This window comes from Apodemus sylvaticus, chromosome 13 (assembly GCF_947179515.1).
Source record: "Apodemus sylvaticus chromosome 13, mApoSyl1.1, whole genome shotgun sequence".
Lineage (NCBI taxonomy): Eukaryota > Metazoa > Chordata > Mammalia > Rodentia > Muridae > Apodemus > Apodemus sylvaticus.
In genome coordinates, this window is record NC_067484.1 from 33,581,437 (window position 1) to 33,602,688 (window position 21,252).

Sequence of the window (21,252 nt, forward strand, 5' to 3'; positions counted from 1 at the left end):
TTCAAAATAAATTAAAATAGAAACCTGATGTGGCAACACATGCCTTCAATCCCATTACCCAGGAGGCAGAAACAACTGGATCTTGGTGTGTTTGAGGCCAGCCTGGACTAAATAGTGAGTTTAGTAGACCAGGGATACACTGTGAGACCAGGGATACACTGTGAGACCTGGTCTCAAATAATTAAATATGCAAACAAAAAACAAACAAATAAGAAAGTTCTTAGAAGATATTCTGGGGCCTGGTGTATGGCTTAGGGGTGGCAGGTAAAGGCTCTTACTGCTAAGCCTGACATCCTAAGTTTGATCCTCAGAGTCCACATGATAGGAGCAGAGAACTGACTCCCTCAAGGTTTCCTCTGATCTCCACACATGCGCTGTGCCCTCTGCCCCCACACAAAACAAATAAAGGTTAAAAAACAGGGCATTTCTGAAATGCTGTTTGAAGTTATCCCTTTCAAAAGAATTATATAAAGAGCACAAATCAAGCTTCCGAGTGTTTTTACTGATTTCAATAAGAGCTAAGAGGCAAGTGATATGGACCAGAGTGAGCTGGAGATGGAAACACACCAACTAGAGAGTAAACGAGTATACCAGTGGTGCATACTCTATGCGCAGAGGCATCCTCAGAGAAGTGCACTTAAAACTCAAACAGCATCCTTTAAAAATGCCTGAAACCAGAATCTTTTACCCCTAGCACTTCTTATGAGTCCTTACAACTATTTCATGGCAGATTATCAAGGAAGCTTTGAAGGGGCATTAGATTAAAGGCTTACTACATTGGAGAAATAGTCTACAGTCTTAGACACCCTTCTGGATTTCTTGTACTCCTCTCTACACTGTAAGAACCCAGCAGTACTAAATGTTCGGCTGAAACAGGAGGAGGCATGACTCAGCACTCTGTGGTCAATGAGCATCAGCATTTTCTAGGTCCTTGGTAGACTTCAGCCCTGACTTAGCTGTTAACTAATGGTGTGACTCTGGAAAACAGTGATTTAAAACACCAAGCTTCAATTCCTTTTCTGTCTCAATGGGGATATACTTGCCTCACTTATCCACTGGGTATATTTTGAAAATCAGATAAATAAGATCAAAGCCAAAAGAAAAATTCATGAACAGTAAAATGTCATAAAATCATAAAATGCAGTATAAAGTCTAAAGAGTGACACACTATCATTGTGAACAGAGCACCAGTTCTGCAGAGTTCTGTTAAATGCTACTGTGATTTGTCATATGAACTCCGACATGATTACTGCCTCATCATTGTTAACTGTCTCATCGTTCTCCTAATTTTTACTCTGTCACCACTTCCTCACAGGTAGCATCCAACTTTCTTCAGAAAACATGTCAGATATAGGAAAACCAGACAACACCGAACGAAGAGGAGACACCCTGTAAAAATCAATCACGAGAAGTGGTTCCTCTCTCTGATCCACTGTGAACCATGCAGCCTCCTATCCCAGGGAATGGAGACGTTGGGGCTCTATATTCTTTGAGTCCTTCATTAAACTATCGATCTCTTGCACATTATCCATAATGTTCCAGTGGCCCAGTCCGTCACCTGGTGAAGGGCTAGTCTCTTACTCCCTTCAATAGCTCCATGCAGAGGAAGTCATGATGATTTATTTACCTGACATTTTCCAGTCCGGATGTCATACAGGGCTACTGAGCCATGGCGTGCTCCAACTGCAATTCTGTGACTCCGCTCATAATAGCTGACCATGTAGAACCTGAAGGGAGCATTTTGCAACAACAACAAAAACAAAAGCCAGGTGAGATTGTCTGCATATTTAAGACAAAACCAATATTCCCAAAGATTAAAGCCAATGTGCATACATGTACACATGCATACATAAACATATGTATATGTGTGTATATATACATGTAGATACAAGCTTTAATCCCTTTATGTCTTGATTATTTATAAATAAATACATCTGTAACCAACATATGAATTAAAAAATGTTTCTCTTTAGTACTGAGTACTTTTGAAAAATCACCTGAAGTAGAATTGATGTAGAATTCATTTAGGCCTGCTAATGAATTTTCAGCAGGCTCTAGTGGCTGGGTCACATTTACAAACCCAGCACATGGAGGGCAGAGGGCAGGGTGCTGAGGTGACTTTGGGCCAGTGTGGACTATACTGATAGTTTCAGGCCAGCAAGGATTACTGACAAAATAAGGCCGTGTTTTTTAAAAAAAATCATTTTCGATAGGAAATGAGTTTATAGCAATAAATACACTTCAAAAGTTTGAGGCACAAAGGATCAAAAGCAAAAAAGATAAAAGTGAAAATCCAGTTTTCTGACAACTTATGCAAATACTTCTATTTGAGTAGAAATGAAGATTTTGAGAGGCTCCCATATTCAGTTATGTTCTCATATTACTTAATTATTAAAATATACAGTCTCATAGAACAATAAAAAAGGCTACATAAATAGTATATCTCCTAAATTCTAATGATGTTAGAAAGCTACGCACCAGAAAAAAATATTGTGAAAATGTCCAAGGTCTTCCACATTTACTAGATTTACTAATTTGGCTATATAACTGAGGTGACAGGCAGTTAGGGGTTGTGAGAGGCTGGTTTATTATTACCACTTTCTAGATTAGGTTTTGGAGTAGATTAAGTACTTGAATTTCTGATCTAGGCTCTGACATACTCATTTCAAGTCCATACATCTGGGATCTACAGATGAGAACAGTGCTAGAAATCAAGGTAAATTAGAAACGATTTTTATGTTCACAAAGACTTTTAAATATACTTTGACATGGTCCCCAGGAGCTATCCAAGTAAAGGGAACCACACTAAATACTGTATTTGAAGACATCTTTCCCAATCACATTATTTGCTGTGCGGTTTTATACCAACTGGAGTTATTTTACAAAAAGGACTCTCAGTGGAGGACATGCCTCCATGAGACTTGCTGCGGCATGCCTGATACGGAAGGGCCAGGCCACTGTGGGTGGTACTACCCTTCAGCAGGTCATCCTGAGTTGTACAGAAGCAAAGGCTGAGCAAACCAAGGCCCTTTTAATATAGAGTAAAATGTGATAAGCTTTCTAGTGCTGGTTAGTTTTGTCTGCTTTATATATACAAACTAGTGACACCTTGAAAAAGAGAATCCCAGTTGAGAAATTGCCTCCATTGGATTGCCTTTGGGGTATTTTCTGACTAATGATTGATCCAGGAGGGCCTGGCCCACTGCAGGCAGTAACACCCCTATGCAGTTGGTCATAGGTTAAGAAAGCAGGCCAAGGACAATGGAGATCAAAGCAGTACCCAGCGCCCTCTGTGGTGCTGCCAGCTGGGGCTAGGGCCAAGCCTTCTCTCCCCAGGTTGCCTCTAGTCAGTGTTTGATCACAGCAACAGAAACCCTAAGGAGATCGAAGAGGAAGAGTACTCTAATGCATTCCCGAAGTAAGATACAGGACAAGTCTGTAATTCTAGGAAGAGAAGCAGAGGGACAAAAATTTGACTGATAGCAGCAGTGGCATCCTGACAGCCATTTTTGCCTTGGCAGTCATTTGACAGCAACACATATATTAAAAATCTAGAAAACAATCTATTATGCTTTAAAATTTTGTCTGCTATTTATTAAAAAGTTATAGATTTGGAGATATTTTGTCTTATCCATAAGCCTTATCCATAATCAACTTGTGATTTATGGAAGGCCAGGGCTTCATCTTCAGTAACATGGCAGACACTACTTGCAAATGTTTTACAATATCATCTACAGAAAGTAGCATATTATTCTATTTCAATATTAAATGGGGATTTGCATTCAAAAATCTAATAATATGAAAATTAATATGTTTTTGAAGAGTTTTAAAATAGTTTCTATTTTGTTATTAGTAATTATATCAGTCTGAGTATCAGGTGTGCTCCTATCTATATCTGTGTTACTACTGGCATCCATCTCTGCACATATATATTTATATGTAATTTACATCCTATTACAGTAACACGAAACTTAATATCTCACACATTTTTTTAACATTTATTCTTTGTAGTTAATAACTATAGAGATCAAATTTGCTGTGACATTATTGCAAAAATTTAATAGCTTATGTTACCAAAATCCTACTATAAAATATCACTTTCAAAATAACATTTTTTAAAACAAAACAACACACTCTGATGACAGAATCTTAAACTAAAGGTTTTTGTTGCATTACCTGCTCTTCCTGCTTTAGATTTCAACTTCCTCCTCTTATATCACCTACAAACAACATTATTTATGGGATAAAAAAGAGTAAATCTATTCTTGGTATAAAATCTTTGGTCCACCTGAAAGGACCATCTATTACAGTTCTAGCATTTTTCATTCTTTGTAACTTACTACTTGACTAACATTACTGAAAAACACCTTAAAGATTTCAGGCCAGTGACAGTCTCATGCCCTGGTTTTAGCTTAAGGGTTTCATATTAAAATTTATTTCCTGGTTCTTGTAATAATAGTAAGAAATTTTATATATGTATATATGTGAGTCTTGCATAGGAAGGCACTTTGGTACTGCTGCAGGAAACTGCTGAGGCTTCTGGGGGCCCCATACTTCTAGACTACTTACTTCTGCATGTGAAGTTCTGCACATGAGCACTGTCAGTTCTAAGGACAGTGAGGTGGATGGGCATCCTTTGTTCTGACCTCTGATGACATTAAAGGGTTGAAGCAGGAATTCGGTATAGTTTTAATGTTGTTCTCATCTTCACCCAATGAAATGTCTCAGGTTTCTCTAGACCTTTGGTATCTCAGTGTTCAGGTCACTGACATGGTGGCAAGACACTGAGGTGTCAATCTCTAACCTGGCAAGAACCTTTTTTATTCCAGGGTCCTAGTTTCATCTGTGTTCCTGTGAACAAGTAACCCGACAAAAAGCACCTTGAAGGAGAAGGGTTCACAGTAGCCCACAATTCCAGACATGTCCACAGTCCATGGCAGCAGGGAAGTCAAGGGGGCAGGAGCTTAAAAAGAGCTAGTTCCATCACTTCCACAGCCTAGAGCAGAGCGATGGAGGAGTGTATGGTTACTGCTCAGGTCACTTTTCCCACTCCAATACGGCTAGCGAGTGGGGGGGACTTGCATAAGAGCTACTGAACTGCAGGTATCTAGAAGTAGTTCTAGTGTCGTACAACACAGTGGTGACTTCAGTTCACAGTAAACCATTATATACTTTATGAACAACAGGAAGAGGATGGCTCAAAGGCTCCAAACATGAAGCAATAACAGAAAGATAGAAACACTTCCTAATTTAATAAGAACAAAATTTAAATGTCACATTTTATTGCACAGATATTTAAAATTACTGTGAATTGATCAAAAGTTTGAAAAATGTTTAAGGAAAGAATGTTTAAAGAAATGTTTAAGGAGATGAAAATGTTAGCTACCTTAGGTTGAACATTATATATTATAAACATGAATTATCATACTCTATGAAATACAAATTAAAATCATGATTTTAAAAATGAAGTAGATTTTTCTTCTCATACCTACCAACTTAAGAGTAATCTCTGGTAATTGTTTATAGATTTTCCCATGAGTGTTTTGTACCTTTAATACAACAGCATCATACATGCTGTTCTGCAGGGCAGTGTCTCTCTCTGTGCTGCAGGGGATAGCCTCCTCCATCAATGCTGCAGGGGATAGCCTCCTCTATCAGGGGGCATGCTCCCAGGTGATCTTCCTCACTGTATTCAGAGTCTGACTTCCACTAGTCAATCTTTTCTCTGAAAGACTAGAACTATATCTTGTCATGGATCTTTGTAGGCCTGGGTGAATATTTTTGTTGGACAGATTCATTAAGGTAGGATCAAATATTCTGCATACTTAAAGTTTAAACAGGCAATGCCAAGTTCCTAAAACACTTACCAAATGTTACCCTCACTTGGTGGCATCAAATTTCTTACATTATCTTGTCAACAGGAAGGAAAATAAGTGTCCCTGACTTTTGTTCTAACTTGTGTGCAATTTCTGAGATGGATCCATATGTTTATACTCTGCAGGATACGCATGTGCAAGCTTTATTAATAATGTAAGGAAATGCTCCTTAAAACATCACCAACAGACACTGCCTCCCATTGTCCCTCTGCAGTGGCCAGGACTGTGACACTCATGTGTTCTCAATGACCACACCCAACAGGTACTGAGTCTCCAAAAAACAGTGACAGGATGTCTGGAGTGGAGCAAGGAAGATCACTCTCACCACAAGAAGAGACAAGGGACAAGCCTGGCCACGCCTGTATGCTGAATGGAGCTCTTCTGAGAGCCATGCACTGTAGAGTCCACAACCGTGGAAGGGTCATGCAGGCTACCAGTCACAGATGCCACAGATGCAAGGAAGGACACTTTACCCAGGGCCTCACAGACCATCTTCATACCTGATCCTAAGAATTCTAGTCATCCACACATTTGACACGTTTGTCAAATTTATAAGCGTGAAAAATGGCCAATGTAGTCATGATGACTAACAAGGTTAGTAGATATGGCAATAAGTGGTGACTAATGTTATTCTAACAAATAGGAGAAGTGAAGGCTCAAATAGTCAAAATTTACATATTTTGAAAGACTTATTCTTTACAAGTATAATCTCCTCTCAACTAGACAGGGTTTCTCTGTGTAGCCCTGGCTGTCCTGGTACTTACTCAGTGGGCCAGGCTGCTCTAAACTCAGAGATTCACTTGTCTTTGCCTCCCAAAGGCTGGGATTAAAGGGATGTGCCACCACACCCAGCTACAAGTATAATCTCGTATTAACTACATTTTTTCTTTTAGTTTTTCTTTAAAAATCTGAAAATTCAAATAAAATAAATTTTGGTTCTTATTTTGTTGTTTTGGTTTTTTTGAGAGATGGTCTCCTGCAGCCCAGGCTGGCTCAGAACTCATTCAGCAGCCAAGGATGGGCTGGAGACCTTATTCGCAGCCTCTACCTCTCAGTGCTTGGATTACAGGTATGGGCCACTATACACAGTTTAAACTTGCATTCTTTATATTAATTTAAACAGCCCTCAAATTAACTGTTTTTCTTGTTGTACAATGAAATATAGATAAAAGGTCTAGAGATATATATGCATCAATTTACTTGATAATATCCCAAGGCCTATTTTGGTTTAATACTTTGAATACTGCAAGGCAACCTCCTGGGAAGATTTTTGGGTATGAGGAATAGGAAGAAAATAACGAGAGGGATTCCTACTGGTGAGGTATGAGTACCAAATTCTAATGCAAAATAGTTACTAATTTAAGAGTTTTACTGGAGGCTATGGTAGAAGCTCTTCTACATTCTGCCCCTGTTATCACTGGCCAGGCTACGAACAAACCACAATTTGGAGGAGTCACTTGAAGATGAGCTTGTGAAGTGCTCTGCAGCAGACAGTGTGCAATCTCTTACTAGAGTTTAAGTGCCCATTTAAGGTGAAACGAGCTGATTCAGCTTTTTACTTGAAAAGGAAAATCAATCAGTCTGTCTACATAATAACATAGTTTAAGAAAAGCGAAGGCATTTCTGAAAACATAAACTTTTAACTCTCTGTCTAGTTTTTGATTTTGCTAAAACACATAAGTACTGGATTTACAATAAAATTTTGTGTCTTATCTATGATTATACATTTAATACTTTGCTTAAAAATTTTAACTCTTTATTGCTTATCAAATAAAGATGAAACTGCTCCGTGGGGACTCAAAGCCCTGGCTTGGTTCTAAACATCTACGCAAAGCCTCCATTCAGCCACCCACTACACAACATTGCCAAACTCATGGTCCACCTCTGTGGCCCCAAACACAGCAGCCTGGTTCAGCCTGCTTTTCACAATGACACACCTCTCATTTCACAAAGCCCACCTGCTCAGCTCCCAGGGACATGCTGAACTCCCCCACCCCCTCTGTTCTTACAGCATCGTTCTCTCAGAGGACAAATCCCTCTCTCTACCTGGCAGCCATTCTTGTGGAGGCATTTTTAACAGAACACTATTATCCTCTACACTGTACTTATGAATTTCTGATTCCACAAGTTGAATTGAGCATTATATTTATTTCCCAGTCTCTGGTAGGTAGTCTACCAAGCACACTCCATAGCCCAGTGAACTGATGAAATCTCTTCCCCATTAGCCACTGTGATCCTGGAGCACAGAGATACCTAATCTACCATTCCTTCCCCAGAGAATAGTGAGTACTTGATATACAGTTGATGTTCAATAAAATACAACTAAATCAATAAACAAAGTACAATTGCTTTTTGCCAAGTCAGAGGGGGAAAATGTATACACAGTGTTCAGTAAAGACAAATCTGCTAGGCATCCAGCACAACTCTACCTTTCCAAGGGTAACTTAGTCAACAAGTCATGGATGTCTGCAGAGTGAGGGGACCAAAGGAACTGCGTGTGGAGGAGGCTTTGGGGAAAGCTGGAAAACAGGCCCTTTAGTGAACTGGTTATGTACATGAGCTCCAGGAAGCTAATTTACACAGCAGTGGCTCCTGCCTTACCAACACCATTAGCACTCGGTAAAAAGTCCCACTACAACCACTTTCTTGTCATCTCCACTTGGCAACAGACCAGTGTCATCCATGGGCATTTCTTTAGAAAGGAACATCTGGGAAAATGGCAACTATACATGGTCATGTTCAGTTAATGGCACAGAAAATCCAATGTTAAAAATTACTGTATTCTATTACAAGAGGAAAATGTGCCTGTCCACATGTGCTATACCATGTACATGTGTGGTACATGGCCTGACTTTATCTGTGCTTGCATTTTAACATCTAGGCAGCACGTCAAACTGTTAAATGACAGAACAGTATGTAAGTTCTTCAGCATATAGGAAATCATGTGGGAGATAAACAGCACAAGCCGATCAACAAAGCAGTTGCAGAAATGTTAGGACATGTCAGGATGAAGGGCCCGTTGCCGCATCACGCTTCTTAGGGTCTTACTACCGACCCTAGTTAAGACTACACTGCTCCTGCACACAAGCCAAGGAAAAGCGGCTGCGCTGAGCTTGTCTTACCAACACAAGAATCCCATCTAATTCTGAGTAACCGAGAGCTCTGAGAAAACTTGCCTAGGACAGGTTTGAGTGCTATTTCTACAGACTATATAAAAGCAACAAAATCAAAACAAGTGCCCCAAACTTTAGAACCAAGCTTCAGAAGTCACTTAGTTCATGATGATGATGAAGATGATGTGTGTATGTATGTATGCATGTATGTATGTATGCATGTATGTATGCATGTATGTATGTATAAGTCAAAAGAGTCTGCAGGTGTTAGTTCTCTCCTACCATGTTAGCCCCAGGGATCAAACTCAGATCGTCAGGCTCATGGAATAAGTAACTTTATCCAAAAATCCAATTAAAACAAAAGCACAATGCACTGTATTTTGATGCAAAAATAATCTTCTCTGTATTTGTTTAAATAAATCTATATGTTACATAAAAGAGCAGTCCTAAATTATATCTCACATATTTAGAGCTACTTGCAATGGTCTCCTTTTCGTGTTAGCCTTACAGGGGAAATCCTTACATTAATAGGACATTATGCAAATACATTGTTCTCAAAATAAAATTTACTAGTAAATTAAAAGGAGACCTGCTGATTTCTGTTGCTGGAAAGTATATATTTTTCCCAAGTCAGAAGTCTTCCCAGTGTTTTGCTAGCCAAGTAACGATTTGAGTAGCCGGTGGGAACAGATGTGTACACTTTTGAGCCATAACCAAAATGTCCATGTTAACCGATTAAATAACTAGCTCCATTATCTGAGTTCTTATCACAAACTGTCAGGATTATATCTGGTTATCTCATTTAGCCTTACTAAATTTTTAAATTATTTGTTATTGAAAATCAATTCTTTTGCATGCTGCTGAAGGCTTCTTTACCTGCAGATAGCTGGAAAACATTCCTGAAGACCCTTCTTTTTAACTAAAGATCCTTCCAGGCAGTACATGATGATGTCCATTACCTTTGACAAAAAGATACAGATCGAACATTAATTTCAAATGCTTGATTTTATAAAATGTAAATGACTCCATTAGACCTGATTTTGTCTGTGTAAATCCATATAGTTTGATTGCATATTTACTTTAAATAAATAAAAACTATTTTAAGCCTATGGATACTACAGATGGTCATGTCCTTTAAAGCTGACTGCTCATGCAGAGTGGGGTGGGTCCCAAGAACTTTAGTTCTCAGGAAACGGAACTAAGTAGTTAATCTTAGTATGTGACACATCCCCGTCCCTCCTCCAGTCCTCCCTCCCTATTCTTAACCTCAAGTATTTATGGCATGGACAGGAAGACTGGAAGCAGGACATTCTCACCTCCACCAGAAGATCCACAACATCTGTAGGCATCTTTTCAATGAGAATTTCAATGACTCTCAGGATCTCGCCCTTAGCCCTTGCCAGGGTGGTGGTGTGTATGCTCTGCTGTGACTGGGTGTTCGCGGCGAGGGCCGTGTGTCTGTGGACCTGTAAGAGAATTGCCCTGCTGCAGAGCTCATCGCTGCCTGCCCGGGGTTACAGTGCTACTCACTGCTTTACTTTTCATTTACTACAGAGAAATGGAACATGCAGTCAACAAGAACTGTCACAACAAGAACACATCACTCAGGGCAGGGCAGGGCAGGAATTGTTTTCAGTCACAAAGAAGCGTCATGCATAATAAAAACTAAGTAAGTATGCTCTAATAAAATTCTACAGCTTCCTCATGCATCCTCCTCCTCCTCCTCCTCATCATCACCATCATCATTTTGAGACACAATCTCCTGTAGCCGGCCTTAAACTGAATGCAGATAAAGATGATTTGAACTGTTTCTCCTGCCTCCATTTACTGGCTAACATTAGTATTACAGATAAGTAAGTGAGTTACCTGAGACCTTAACACAGTACTACTATGATATTTTAGATGTGAGTATTCTTGTGTATATTTTGTATAAGTAATAACGTTCTGAAATGTAATTAATATAAAGAACTATCAGACCAATGTAAAGCTTCCTTCAGGCAATCAAAATGACCCCCTGTACACGTTCCATTCATAGGGAACACTGATTAAAAATTTCTAAGTTAAATAAAACTGCTCAAACAACACACACATTTGATACAAATATACAACAATAAGTGTGTGTGTAATTGAAACACGGTGGAAGCTTACTATCCTCACACTTCCAGTCCGCAGCATTACTCTATATATGAATTCATAACTTCACTGCTTCTTATCAACCAGACAAACTCCATCCAGTCAGGACCATCTTGCCTCCTTTCTAGCTGATTCCCCAGCATGCCTGTAAGGATGGCTCTGGGGCAGACGTGGGCCCAGGAGGTTCCAGGTTATCTGAGCATGCTCAATGGTATTTAGTGTTTTAAAAGTTCACTGCAGCTACAGGAAAAGCAGTTCGGACAGAGCCCATACCCTGGGACATGGAGCTGTGCAGTACTAATGCCGAAGGGGGCAAACCTTTCCAAGCACTAGGAACTGATTCTTTCCTTCCTCTCACTAAGATGTACACAGGAGAACATAGAATTGGCTCATTGTTCTTTACAGTTTGTCAGCTGGCTGTGGGCAATTAATTAGAACACCAGAAGTGCAGGAACATTGGACTCCCCAGTCTTTATCTGCAACACAGACTAGGAAAAACAATCACCGCTTTTATGGCTTATGTTTTTTGTATACACTTTGAGAGTCACTGTGAAATAAGTTTTGTTTTGATTACAAGTATTTGCTTACACTTAAGAAATGTGAATACCTTTAATACCTTCTAATTCTCATAGACCTACTTACTGTATTTCATATTGAAAGATATTGCCAAATATTACAAGTGTGTTCATTCTGAGAACATAAAGGTGCACGAAAACATAATTGCACAGTTGTGGAGCTGTGTGTGTGCACACATGATACATTCACTTCATCGGTAAACTATTAACTTGCTTTGCTTCGACTACAAGGATTCTTTGTGGTCTGACCCAGAGTTACATCATGGAGGAGCTCCTCTGACAGGGGCAGTGGAGCATGCTGCAGGCTGCCCACCTCCTTAGCGATGGTGGTGATGAAGGCGGGTGGTCTGGCGGTGGCGATGAGAGAAAGGGCGTGCCTTGCAGAGCGGGCAGAGTCGGCAGCCGGGCTCAGAGGCAGCCCCATTGTGATGCTAAACAGGGAGAAGGAAAAAGAAAAAAGAAAAGACGCATTAGAAATATAGACTGAAAAGATTAGACACAGCTTATAATGTCAGCTCCAGGTCAATGGGGGCACTCAGACAGTTAGGAGATAATAGACCTGTGACAATGAGCAGTGATTAAGAGTCGGGGTGTTCTGGCATCGGATACAAAATCGAATTATTAACCATGAAGATTGAAAACAGTATGTGCATCTGTCCAGAAGGCTCAAAACGCCTTGTTAACAAATTATCAGGAACGTCTACTGAACACATACCACGAAGCTCCGAAAGGCGGCGATGAGCACTGTGCTGGGCGTTGTAAAGTTTTGTCCTAGGTTAAGTTAAAGGTAATTTATTCATAAGGCCATGTTAAAAAGCACGATAACCAAGGCTCCTTTGTGAAAGGAAGCAGAAGTCATTCCTGTCTGTGAAGTTATAAAAAGAACAGAGAATGACAGATTACTGTGACCTGGCTACTGTTTTCAGTCTGAAAGCTCCTCAGAACTGCTGGGCTATCCTACACCAGTGCTTTCAGAAAACCCACTAAGTACTCTGACACTCATTTAGTAACAAAAACAAGCTGGTGTTAATTTTCTCAACAGAAAGAAGAGAGAGACGATAAACAGTCCTCATAAGCAATGTACATAATGAAGTGAACTTTTCTAGACTGTGAGAATGTGGGGTCTTGATACAACAGTGTAGACAATAAATCCCATCTCTGACATATGGAAGCAGCAGCCTTATCACTAAGCTCACTTTGTGTATGTGTCTACATACACACACATACACACATATGCACACACATAAATATGTATATACACACACATGCACACATACACATATGCACGCACATAAATATGTATATACACACACATGTACACATACACACATATGCACACACATAAATATGTATATACACACACATGCACACATACATACATATGCACACACATAAATATATATATATACACACACATGCACACAAACACACACATATACACATATATACACACACATATACAGACACATATATATGTACACACACAAAAAATTTTGACTAAAGTATAGCCAAGGAGACACATATTAATTATGCAAAGAAAGCATTTTATTACATTTATTTTAGTTTTTCTAGCTAAATAATTTTAACTTAAATGAGTATGTGAAGATCCATTAGAATGTATTTTAAACAAATCTATGATTTGCATGTATAATTATATATATAGTCTCAAAGAATTTGTTTCTTTATAATTAACCTAAGAATGGTTATCTTAATTTTTAGTTGAACATAAAGATGAATTACATGGTTATTCTTAACCTCAAAGGAGGTAAACTAAGGGTAGACACTTTGCTTTAATACTTGGTGAGGACTGTGTCACTCAAAAGCAGTGTTTCTCAACTGGGTCGCGATCCCTGTGGGGGTTGAACCCCTTCACGTGGTCACATATCACATATATCCTGTATATCAGATATTTTATATGCATAGCAAAATTTTTATGTATAGCAAAATTATAGGTACAAAGTAGCAATGGAATAGCTTTATGGTTGGGGTCACCACACATGAGGAACTGTATTAAAGGGTCGCAGCATTAGGAAGGCTGAGAACCACGGCTTAAAAGCATGACAATACATAGCTTTCTCCAAGGTTTTTCCAAACTGAGGGTAGCTACAAAGTAGGGACTCAGATGAGAAGAGCACATAGAGGCTTCCTTTGATATTTAAAAATAAAATAAATTAACAAGTGAGCTTTGATATTAAACCTGTATCCTGAACCAAATATACACAGACGGTGTGGGCTGCTTGGGCTGGCGCTCCTGGGCTGGCCCAGGACGAGCTGGGAAGGATGCAAAGCAGGATGGGCAGCTCCTCGGCAGGCGCTCTGTGTCAAACCTCACCATTTCAGCTCCAGCAAGGCAATGCTCACTACCTGAGCAGCGCTGGAGCTGCGGAGGGGCGTGCTTAATAATTACTGGTAAATTTATATTACATACCTATATTTTAGGTCAATTCCTTTAAAATCCTCAAAACTAGTTAAACAATTTAGATACCTTGTATTTTATTTTCATCCAATTATATGACTAGGGGACGAGGATACTGAAAGCAGGGGGTGGGTGGGTGGTGTATATTAACTAATTCTGAACAAACCTAAATCAACTTTTGTAAAATTGCAACTTTTATAAAAGCAGTCTGTAGGGAAGAGGCACATCAGTTTCCTGGGGAATCCATGCCACACTGGCAGAGCTCAATACAGAGAAAAGAACGAGGCCCAGCCTAGCGTCTGGGGTGAAAGCTGGGCTTGCTTTCCCTCTATGTCATGTCTTTTTGCATTTGCCCCCAACATTCCCATTGACAATAAAGAAATTTTACAAATGAAAAACCAGCTCAAAGAACATTAAATGGGGAGCCAAGATACTGGTGCACCATGGTCCCTTTATATTTGTTATCTAGGTTTCCTAAAAAATTAAATGGAAACTATCAGCAATAATGGATAGATTTTAAACTTCATAAAACTCGAATTGAATCATAGAATCTTATGCTGCGGATTGCCTGGTAAGTGAATCATGTCTCTGTCTTAAGTACACACTGAGTATATGCTGTGCTTGCAGACACCTTTGGTAGTAGACTGTGTAGGTATTAGTGTTGCTTGTATGCTAATATTAATATATCAATATATAATACGGCATCACAAAGCTTGTACAGTACATCTTTCTTATCTCTTCACACAGGCACCACACACCCACTCAAAGAAAAATAATCAGAAAACATACAGTACAATTTGATATTTGGAGGGGGAACCTATACTCACATAGCTTTTAATATGTTGCTATGATGATTCAGTTTTACTGTTATTTTTAAGATATTATAATACATAATTGAATAGTTCAGCTGTATCACAGTTCTATATGTAAAGAAAATATTGCATATAAAAGGTTTGAGATTACCATGGTTTTGTGAAACATGGAATGTATCCCTGTGGTTAAGGGAGATTGCTGTTTTGCAGAATCAGCAGGAGAGGTATAGCAGGTCCTCCAGAAGTGTCATGTCCAGAGGAATCGCCAGACTGATTTCCAGAGTGGTTGTACCAGCTTGCAATCCCACCAGCAATGGAGGAGTGTTTCTCTTTCTCTACATCCTCGCCAGTACCTGCTGTCACCTGAGTTTTTGATCCTAGCCATTCTGACTGGTGTAAGTGGAATCTCAGGGTTGTTTTGATTTGCATTTCCCTGATGAATAAGGATGTTGAGCATTTCTTTAGGTGTTTCTCAGCCATTCAGTATTCCTCCATTGAGAATTCTTTGTTTAGCTCTGTACTCCATTTATTAATAGGGTTATTTGATTCTCTGGAGTCTAACTTCTTGAGTTCTTTATATATCTTGGATATTAGCCCTCTGTTGGATGTAGGGTTGGTAAAGATCTTTTCCCAATTTGTTGGTTGCTGTTTTGTCCTATTGACAGTGTCCTTTGCTTTACAGAAGCTTTGTAATTTTATGAGGTCCCATTTGTCAATTCTTGATCTTAGGGCATAGGCTATTAGGGTTCTGTTCAGGAAATTTTCCCCTGTGCCCATGTGCTTGAGGCTCTTCCCCACTTTTTCTTCTATTAGTTTCAGTGTGTCTGGTTTTATGTAGATGTCCTTGATCCACTTGGACTTGAGCTTTGTACAAAGAGATAAGAATGGATCGATATGCATTCTTCTGCATGTTATCCGCCAGTTGAGCCAGCACCATTTGTTGAAAAGGCTATCTTTTTTCCACTGGATGGTTTTAGCTCCTTTGTCAAAGATCAAGTGACCATAGGTATGTGGGTTCATTTCTGGGTCTTCAATTCTATTCCATTGATCTACTTGCCTGTCACTGTACCAATACTGCCCCACCTGAGGATCAACCCCATATATTGTCATCAAACCCAGACACTAATATGGATGCCAACAAGTGCTTGCTGACAGAAACCTGATATAGCTGTCTCCTGAGAGGGTCTGCCAGTACCTGACAAATGCAGAGGTAGATGCTCCCAGCCAACCATTGGACTGAGCACAAGGTCCCCAATGGAGGACTTAGAGATAGGACCCAGGGAGCTGAAGGAGCTTTCAGCCCCACAGGAGGAACAACATTATGAACCAACCAGTATCTCTAGAGTTCCCAGGGACTAAACTACCAACCATGGGGAACCCATGGCTCCAGCTGCATATATAGCAGAGGATGGTCTTGTTAGACATCAAAGGGAGGAGAGGGCCTTGGCCCTGAGAAGGCTCGATGCCCCAGTATAGGGGAATGCCAGGACAGGGAAGTGGGAAGGGGGGTTGGTGAGCAGGGATGGGGGATGGGATAGGGTGTTTTCAGAGGGGAAACCAGGAAAGGGGATAGCATTTGAAAGGTTAACAAAGAAAATATCTAATAAAAATAATGGAAAAAAAGGAGTGATTTAAATGAAGAACAGGATACACCTATGAGTTGGGTTGACCATAATACTTGAAAGGAGATTAATCATAATAAGAGACAGACTAGGATCCATAAAGTTCTTCAAAAGATTAAATTCAGCTAAATAAGAAGTCTTGGGGCTGGAGAGACCACTCAGCAGTTAAAAAGGCTTGCTCTGCAATCATGGGGACCAGAATATGGATCCCAAAACCCAGAATCAGAGTAAATACCTGTAACCCAAGCTTCGGGCAGGATTTCTGGGGCTGGCTGACTTCCAGAAGGGCAGAAAACTCTCACTTTTACCCTGTTTTAGTTCTTTGCAAGGGGGAGAATTTATTAGTGGGAAAGGAAAGAGTGGAAGAAAGAAAAGGAAGGAAAAGAGGAGAAAGAGTCGTATGTGGACAATAGATGCTTCTTGTAATGACAGATATCATACAGTTATAAAAAGAAAGAAAGCAAAGAAAATGTAAATCGTCACTAACTTCAAATCAAAGGCCCAGCCACATATTAGCCTTCTCTCACATCAGCAAAAGACCATGTACATTTGGGAGAATTACCAAACTTATTGTGGTAAGAAAAACATTATTAAGGTTTGGTGAAGGGCAAGGTCTGATGAGAAGCCATGGGCAATGGAAAAGAAGTGAATCAAACATATTTTCACACTGCCCTTTGGGTTTGGTGGAGACTGATCATTTGAGAAGGAGTTGATGTAGACCATCTGTATGACTCCCTCCAGCAGTATCTTAAAGGTTGAAGCAGGACTACAGAGTATAGTCAGGCTCACTGCTTGGGAACCAGGGTCCTGCCAGTGTCTTGGGATCAGCCACCTTGTTAAAAAGCTGTAAGTTCCCAGGGCATAATGAAGAAGATATGTCCTCTAGTCTAGACACTGCACTAGCATCAGAGAAATCTTCCCAAGCTATCAACTCTAGTTCATGAAGTCCTAACCTAAGCAACACCTCCAGTGGCCCTACCTTACTTCTAGGGAGGAAAAAGGTTTTGACTCTTTGCTTTGAGTGTGAAGACTCCTAAACTCTCAGACCCTCAATAGTTTCCATCACTAACATTCAACTCATGTCTTATCATCATCACCATCTCCAATCTCAAACCATGCTAAGGAGCTACAGGCATAAAACAAGGACAATGATAAACTGAAAAGAATTGAAGACTTAGACATTAAGTCCACGTACACCTTGGACAGCTATCTATTGAAGAAACCAGAAATACACACTGGAAGAAAGAGAGCATCTTCAGCAAACAGTGCTGGTCAGACTGCATGGCTGCATGCAGAAGAATGCAGATAGATGCATACTTATCCCTCTGTATACCTCAACTCCACATGGATCAAAGACCTCAACAGAAAACCAGATGGAGGGTACAAGCAAGGACCTTGAGTCTTACTCGGTAGGGGGAATGGATTGGTCGTCAAAAGGGAATGGAGTGAGGGAACTGAGTGGGAGAGGGATCACAAGTCCTCAGTGGGGGATTTCAGGGTTGGATGTGGGGGCGGTCAGATGGCCATGAGAATGAATGGGAATTTGTAACTGAGAGGGGACAGGGAAAGGAGGTAGAGGGCATCTCCTGGAAGAGACAGAGACCTGGGAAAGGGGGTGGGGTGAGGGGTGGGAGTACCCAAGAGTTAATGGGATCATTCTTAGCTGTGACTCACTACATTGGGGATATGGAACCTCTGGGGGCACCACTCCTGTAGCCAGGCATGAAGTCCAGTGGAGCAACAGGGACACCGACCCACCCACAAATCTTTCAACCCAAAACCTATCTTGCCTACAAGAAAAGCAGAGATTGGGGATGGAGCAGAGACTGAAGGAATGGACAACCAATAACTGGCCCAACTTGAGACCCATCCCATGGGCAAGCACCAATCCCTGATACTATTAATGACACTCTGTTATGCTTGCAGACAGTCATCTAGCATGGCTGTCTTCTGAGAGGCTCCACCTACCAAATGACTCAGACAGATGTAGACACCTATAACCAAACAGGGGATGGAGCTTGTGGATTCTCATGGAAGAATAGGAGGAAGGATTGTAGTCCCTAAGGGGATAGGAACTCCACAGAAAGATAAACAGAATCAACTAACCTGGACCCTTGGGCCTCTCAGTGACTGAGATACCAACTAAAGAGCATATACATGTAGCAGATAGCAGATGTGCAGCTTGGCATTTGTGTGGGTCCTGAACAACTGGAATGGCTGTCCCAAAAGTCGCTGCCCATATGTGAAATATGTTCTTCTAGCTGGATATGTTCTTCTGTCTTGTCTGGCTGCAATAGGAGAGGAGGCGCCTAGCTTCATAGAGACTTGAAGTGTCAGGGTTAGGGAATATCAAGGGGAGCTACCACACCTAGTCAGAGGAGAAGGAGAAGTGGGGAATGGGGAAAGGATTGTGGGAGGGTTGACCTAGACAGGGGCAGCGAGCTGGATATAAAGTGAATAAGTATTCATGAAATTCTTAGACAAATGGATGGAGCTGGAGAACATCATACTAAGTGAGGTAACACAGTCTCAAAAGATCAATCATGGTATGCACTCACTGATAAGTGGATATTAGCCTAGAAACTTTGAATATCCAGGACATAATCCACATATTAAATGATGTCCAAAAAGAATAGAGGAGTGGCCCCTGGTTCTGGAAAGACTCAGTGCAAGAGTATAGGGGAATTCCAGAACAGGGAAGTGGGAAGGGGTGGATGGAGGAACAGGGGGAGGGAAGAGGGCTTATGGGACTTGCGGGGAGTGGGGACCCAGAAAAGGGGAAATCATTTGAAATGTAAATAAAAAATATATCAATAAAGAAAAAATAAAGTGAATAAGTAAAAAGATCAATCAATCAATCAATCAATCAATCAATAGAAAATCCAGAACACGTATAATGCAGAGTTACAACGGTCCATCAGTGCATAAACTAAGTCATTTTAGTAAGTGGGAGTCAGTGTTGCAATGGAGAACCCACAGGGGGTTTTCATGTGGAGTGAGCCATTCCTTTAGGAGACCTGATTCCTATCAGAATGAGATATATAGAAATAATCTCATCTAGTAACATCTGGAAGCCTCACCCATCTTAGTCTTTCCCTCAAGTGAAGAAGGGTGAATTATCACTTCTGAAAACTAAGGCTGCAAGCCATATCTTATAAGAGTATAGATGTGGAGCTCATACCCATGGTGTTTGCATGGTGTGAACCGATAGTAAAACAAAACACAATAAAAATAAATGCTTTAGTGAAAGAAAAAAGAAAGAAAGAAAATCCAGAAATACTGAGCCTGACAGAAGAGGAAGAAGAAAATAGCCTTGAACTCATTGGCACAGGGAAAGATGTTCTGAACAGAAATACTGTTAATACAGGCAATAAAATCGATTAATAAATGAAACTTCATGAACTGAAAAGCTTCTACACAGTAAAGGCCACTGTCATTCAGACTAAGTGGCAGCCTTCAGAATAGAAAAAATATATTTGCCAAATACACATCTGATAAAGAGCTAATATCCAAAATATATAAAGTACTCAAAAAACTAGATATCAAAAAATAAATATACAATTAAAAATGAGGTACCAATCTAAACAGAGAATTCTCTAAAGAGGAAACTCAAATGGCTGAGAAAAACTTAAAGAAATGTTCAACATCCTTCTTAAACTCTCAGGGAAATGGAAAGCAAAACTACTCTGAGATTTCATCTTACACCTGTCAGAAAGGCTCGGATCAGTAACACAAGTGACTGACGGCTCATGGTCACAAAGATTTGGAGTAAGGAAACACTCTTTCACTGCTGGTGGGAATACAAACATGTACACCAACTATGAAAATCAGTGTGGCCATTCCTCAGGAAGACAGGACTCGATCTACCTGAAGATTCATCTATACCTCTCTTGGGCATATACCCAAGTAATAGGGGAGATAGACCCCAACTGGACACACTCTGTCCTTTCCCACAGACCCTTGCTCAGCCATGTTCACTGTTGCCCGATTTATAACAGCCAGAAATTAGAAACACCTAGATCTCTCTCAGTGGAAGAATGGATAAAAAAATGGTATGTTTATACAAGGGAATATTACTCAACTATTTAAAAAACTGAAATTCCCAGGTAAAAGGATAGGATGAGGAAAAAGAATAGTCCTCAGTGAAGTAATTCAGACCTTGAATGACAAATATGGTATGTGTTTGCTTATATGTAGATAGTAACTGCTCAATGATACCAAGCTACAATCTGCACAACTTAATAATATGCAACTCTTTTGTGTTAAGTTGAAACTTCACTGTTGAAAATATTTTTCTTTTCCTCCTCTTCCCCCTCCTCCTCTTCTCCCTCCTCCTCCTCCCCCTCCTCTTCCTTCTCCTCTTCCTCCTCCTCCTCTTCTCCCTCCTCCCCCCCTCCTCCTCCTCCTCTTCCCCCCCTCCTCCTCTCCCTCCTCCCTTTCCTCCTCCTCCTTCTCCCCCCCTCCTCTTCCTTCTCCTCTTCCTCCTCCTCCTCTTCCCCCTCCTCCTCTTCTCCCTCCTCCCCCTCCTCCTCTCCCTCCTCCCTTTCCTCCTCCTCCTTCTCCCCCTCCTCCTCTTCCTCCTCCCTTTCCTCCTCCTCTTCCCCCTCCTCCTCCTCTCCCTCCTCCCTTTCCTCCTCCTCCTTCTCCCCCCCTCCTCTTCCTTCTCCTCTTCCTCCTCCTCCTCTTCCCCCTCCTCCTCTTCCCC

The 21,252-nt window shown here is 40.6% G+C and overlaps 2 protein-coding genes across 3 annotated transcripts in view; one reads left to right on the forward strand and one right to left on the reverse strand.

Annotated features, from left to right (window-relative positions):
- Nars1 (asparaginyl-tRNA synthetase 1) overlaps positions 1-21,252 on the forward strand; it is a 581,145-nt gene that overhangs the window by 559,299 nt on the left and 594 nt on the right. The window lies entirely within an intron of this gene.
- Wdr7 (WD repeat domain 7) overlaps positions 1-21,252 on the reverse strand; it is a 283,494-nt gene that overhangs the window by 47,790 nt on the left and 214,452 nt on the right. For both annotated transcript variants that reach the window (XM_052201384.1, XM_052201386.1), the window contains 4 exons: positions 12,011-12,128; positions 10,306-10,455; positions 9,866-9,948; positions 1,628-1,727 (listed from right to left, as the gene is read on the reverse strand). In XM_052201384.1, coding sequence (XP_052057344.1) covers positions 1,628-1,727; positions 9,866-9,948; positions 10,306-10,455; positions 12,011-12,128 — 451 coding nt within the window. The remainder of the gene's footprint in view (positions 1-1,627; positions 1,728-9,865; positions 9,949-10,305; positions 10,456-12,010; positions 12,129-21,252) is intronic.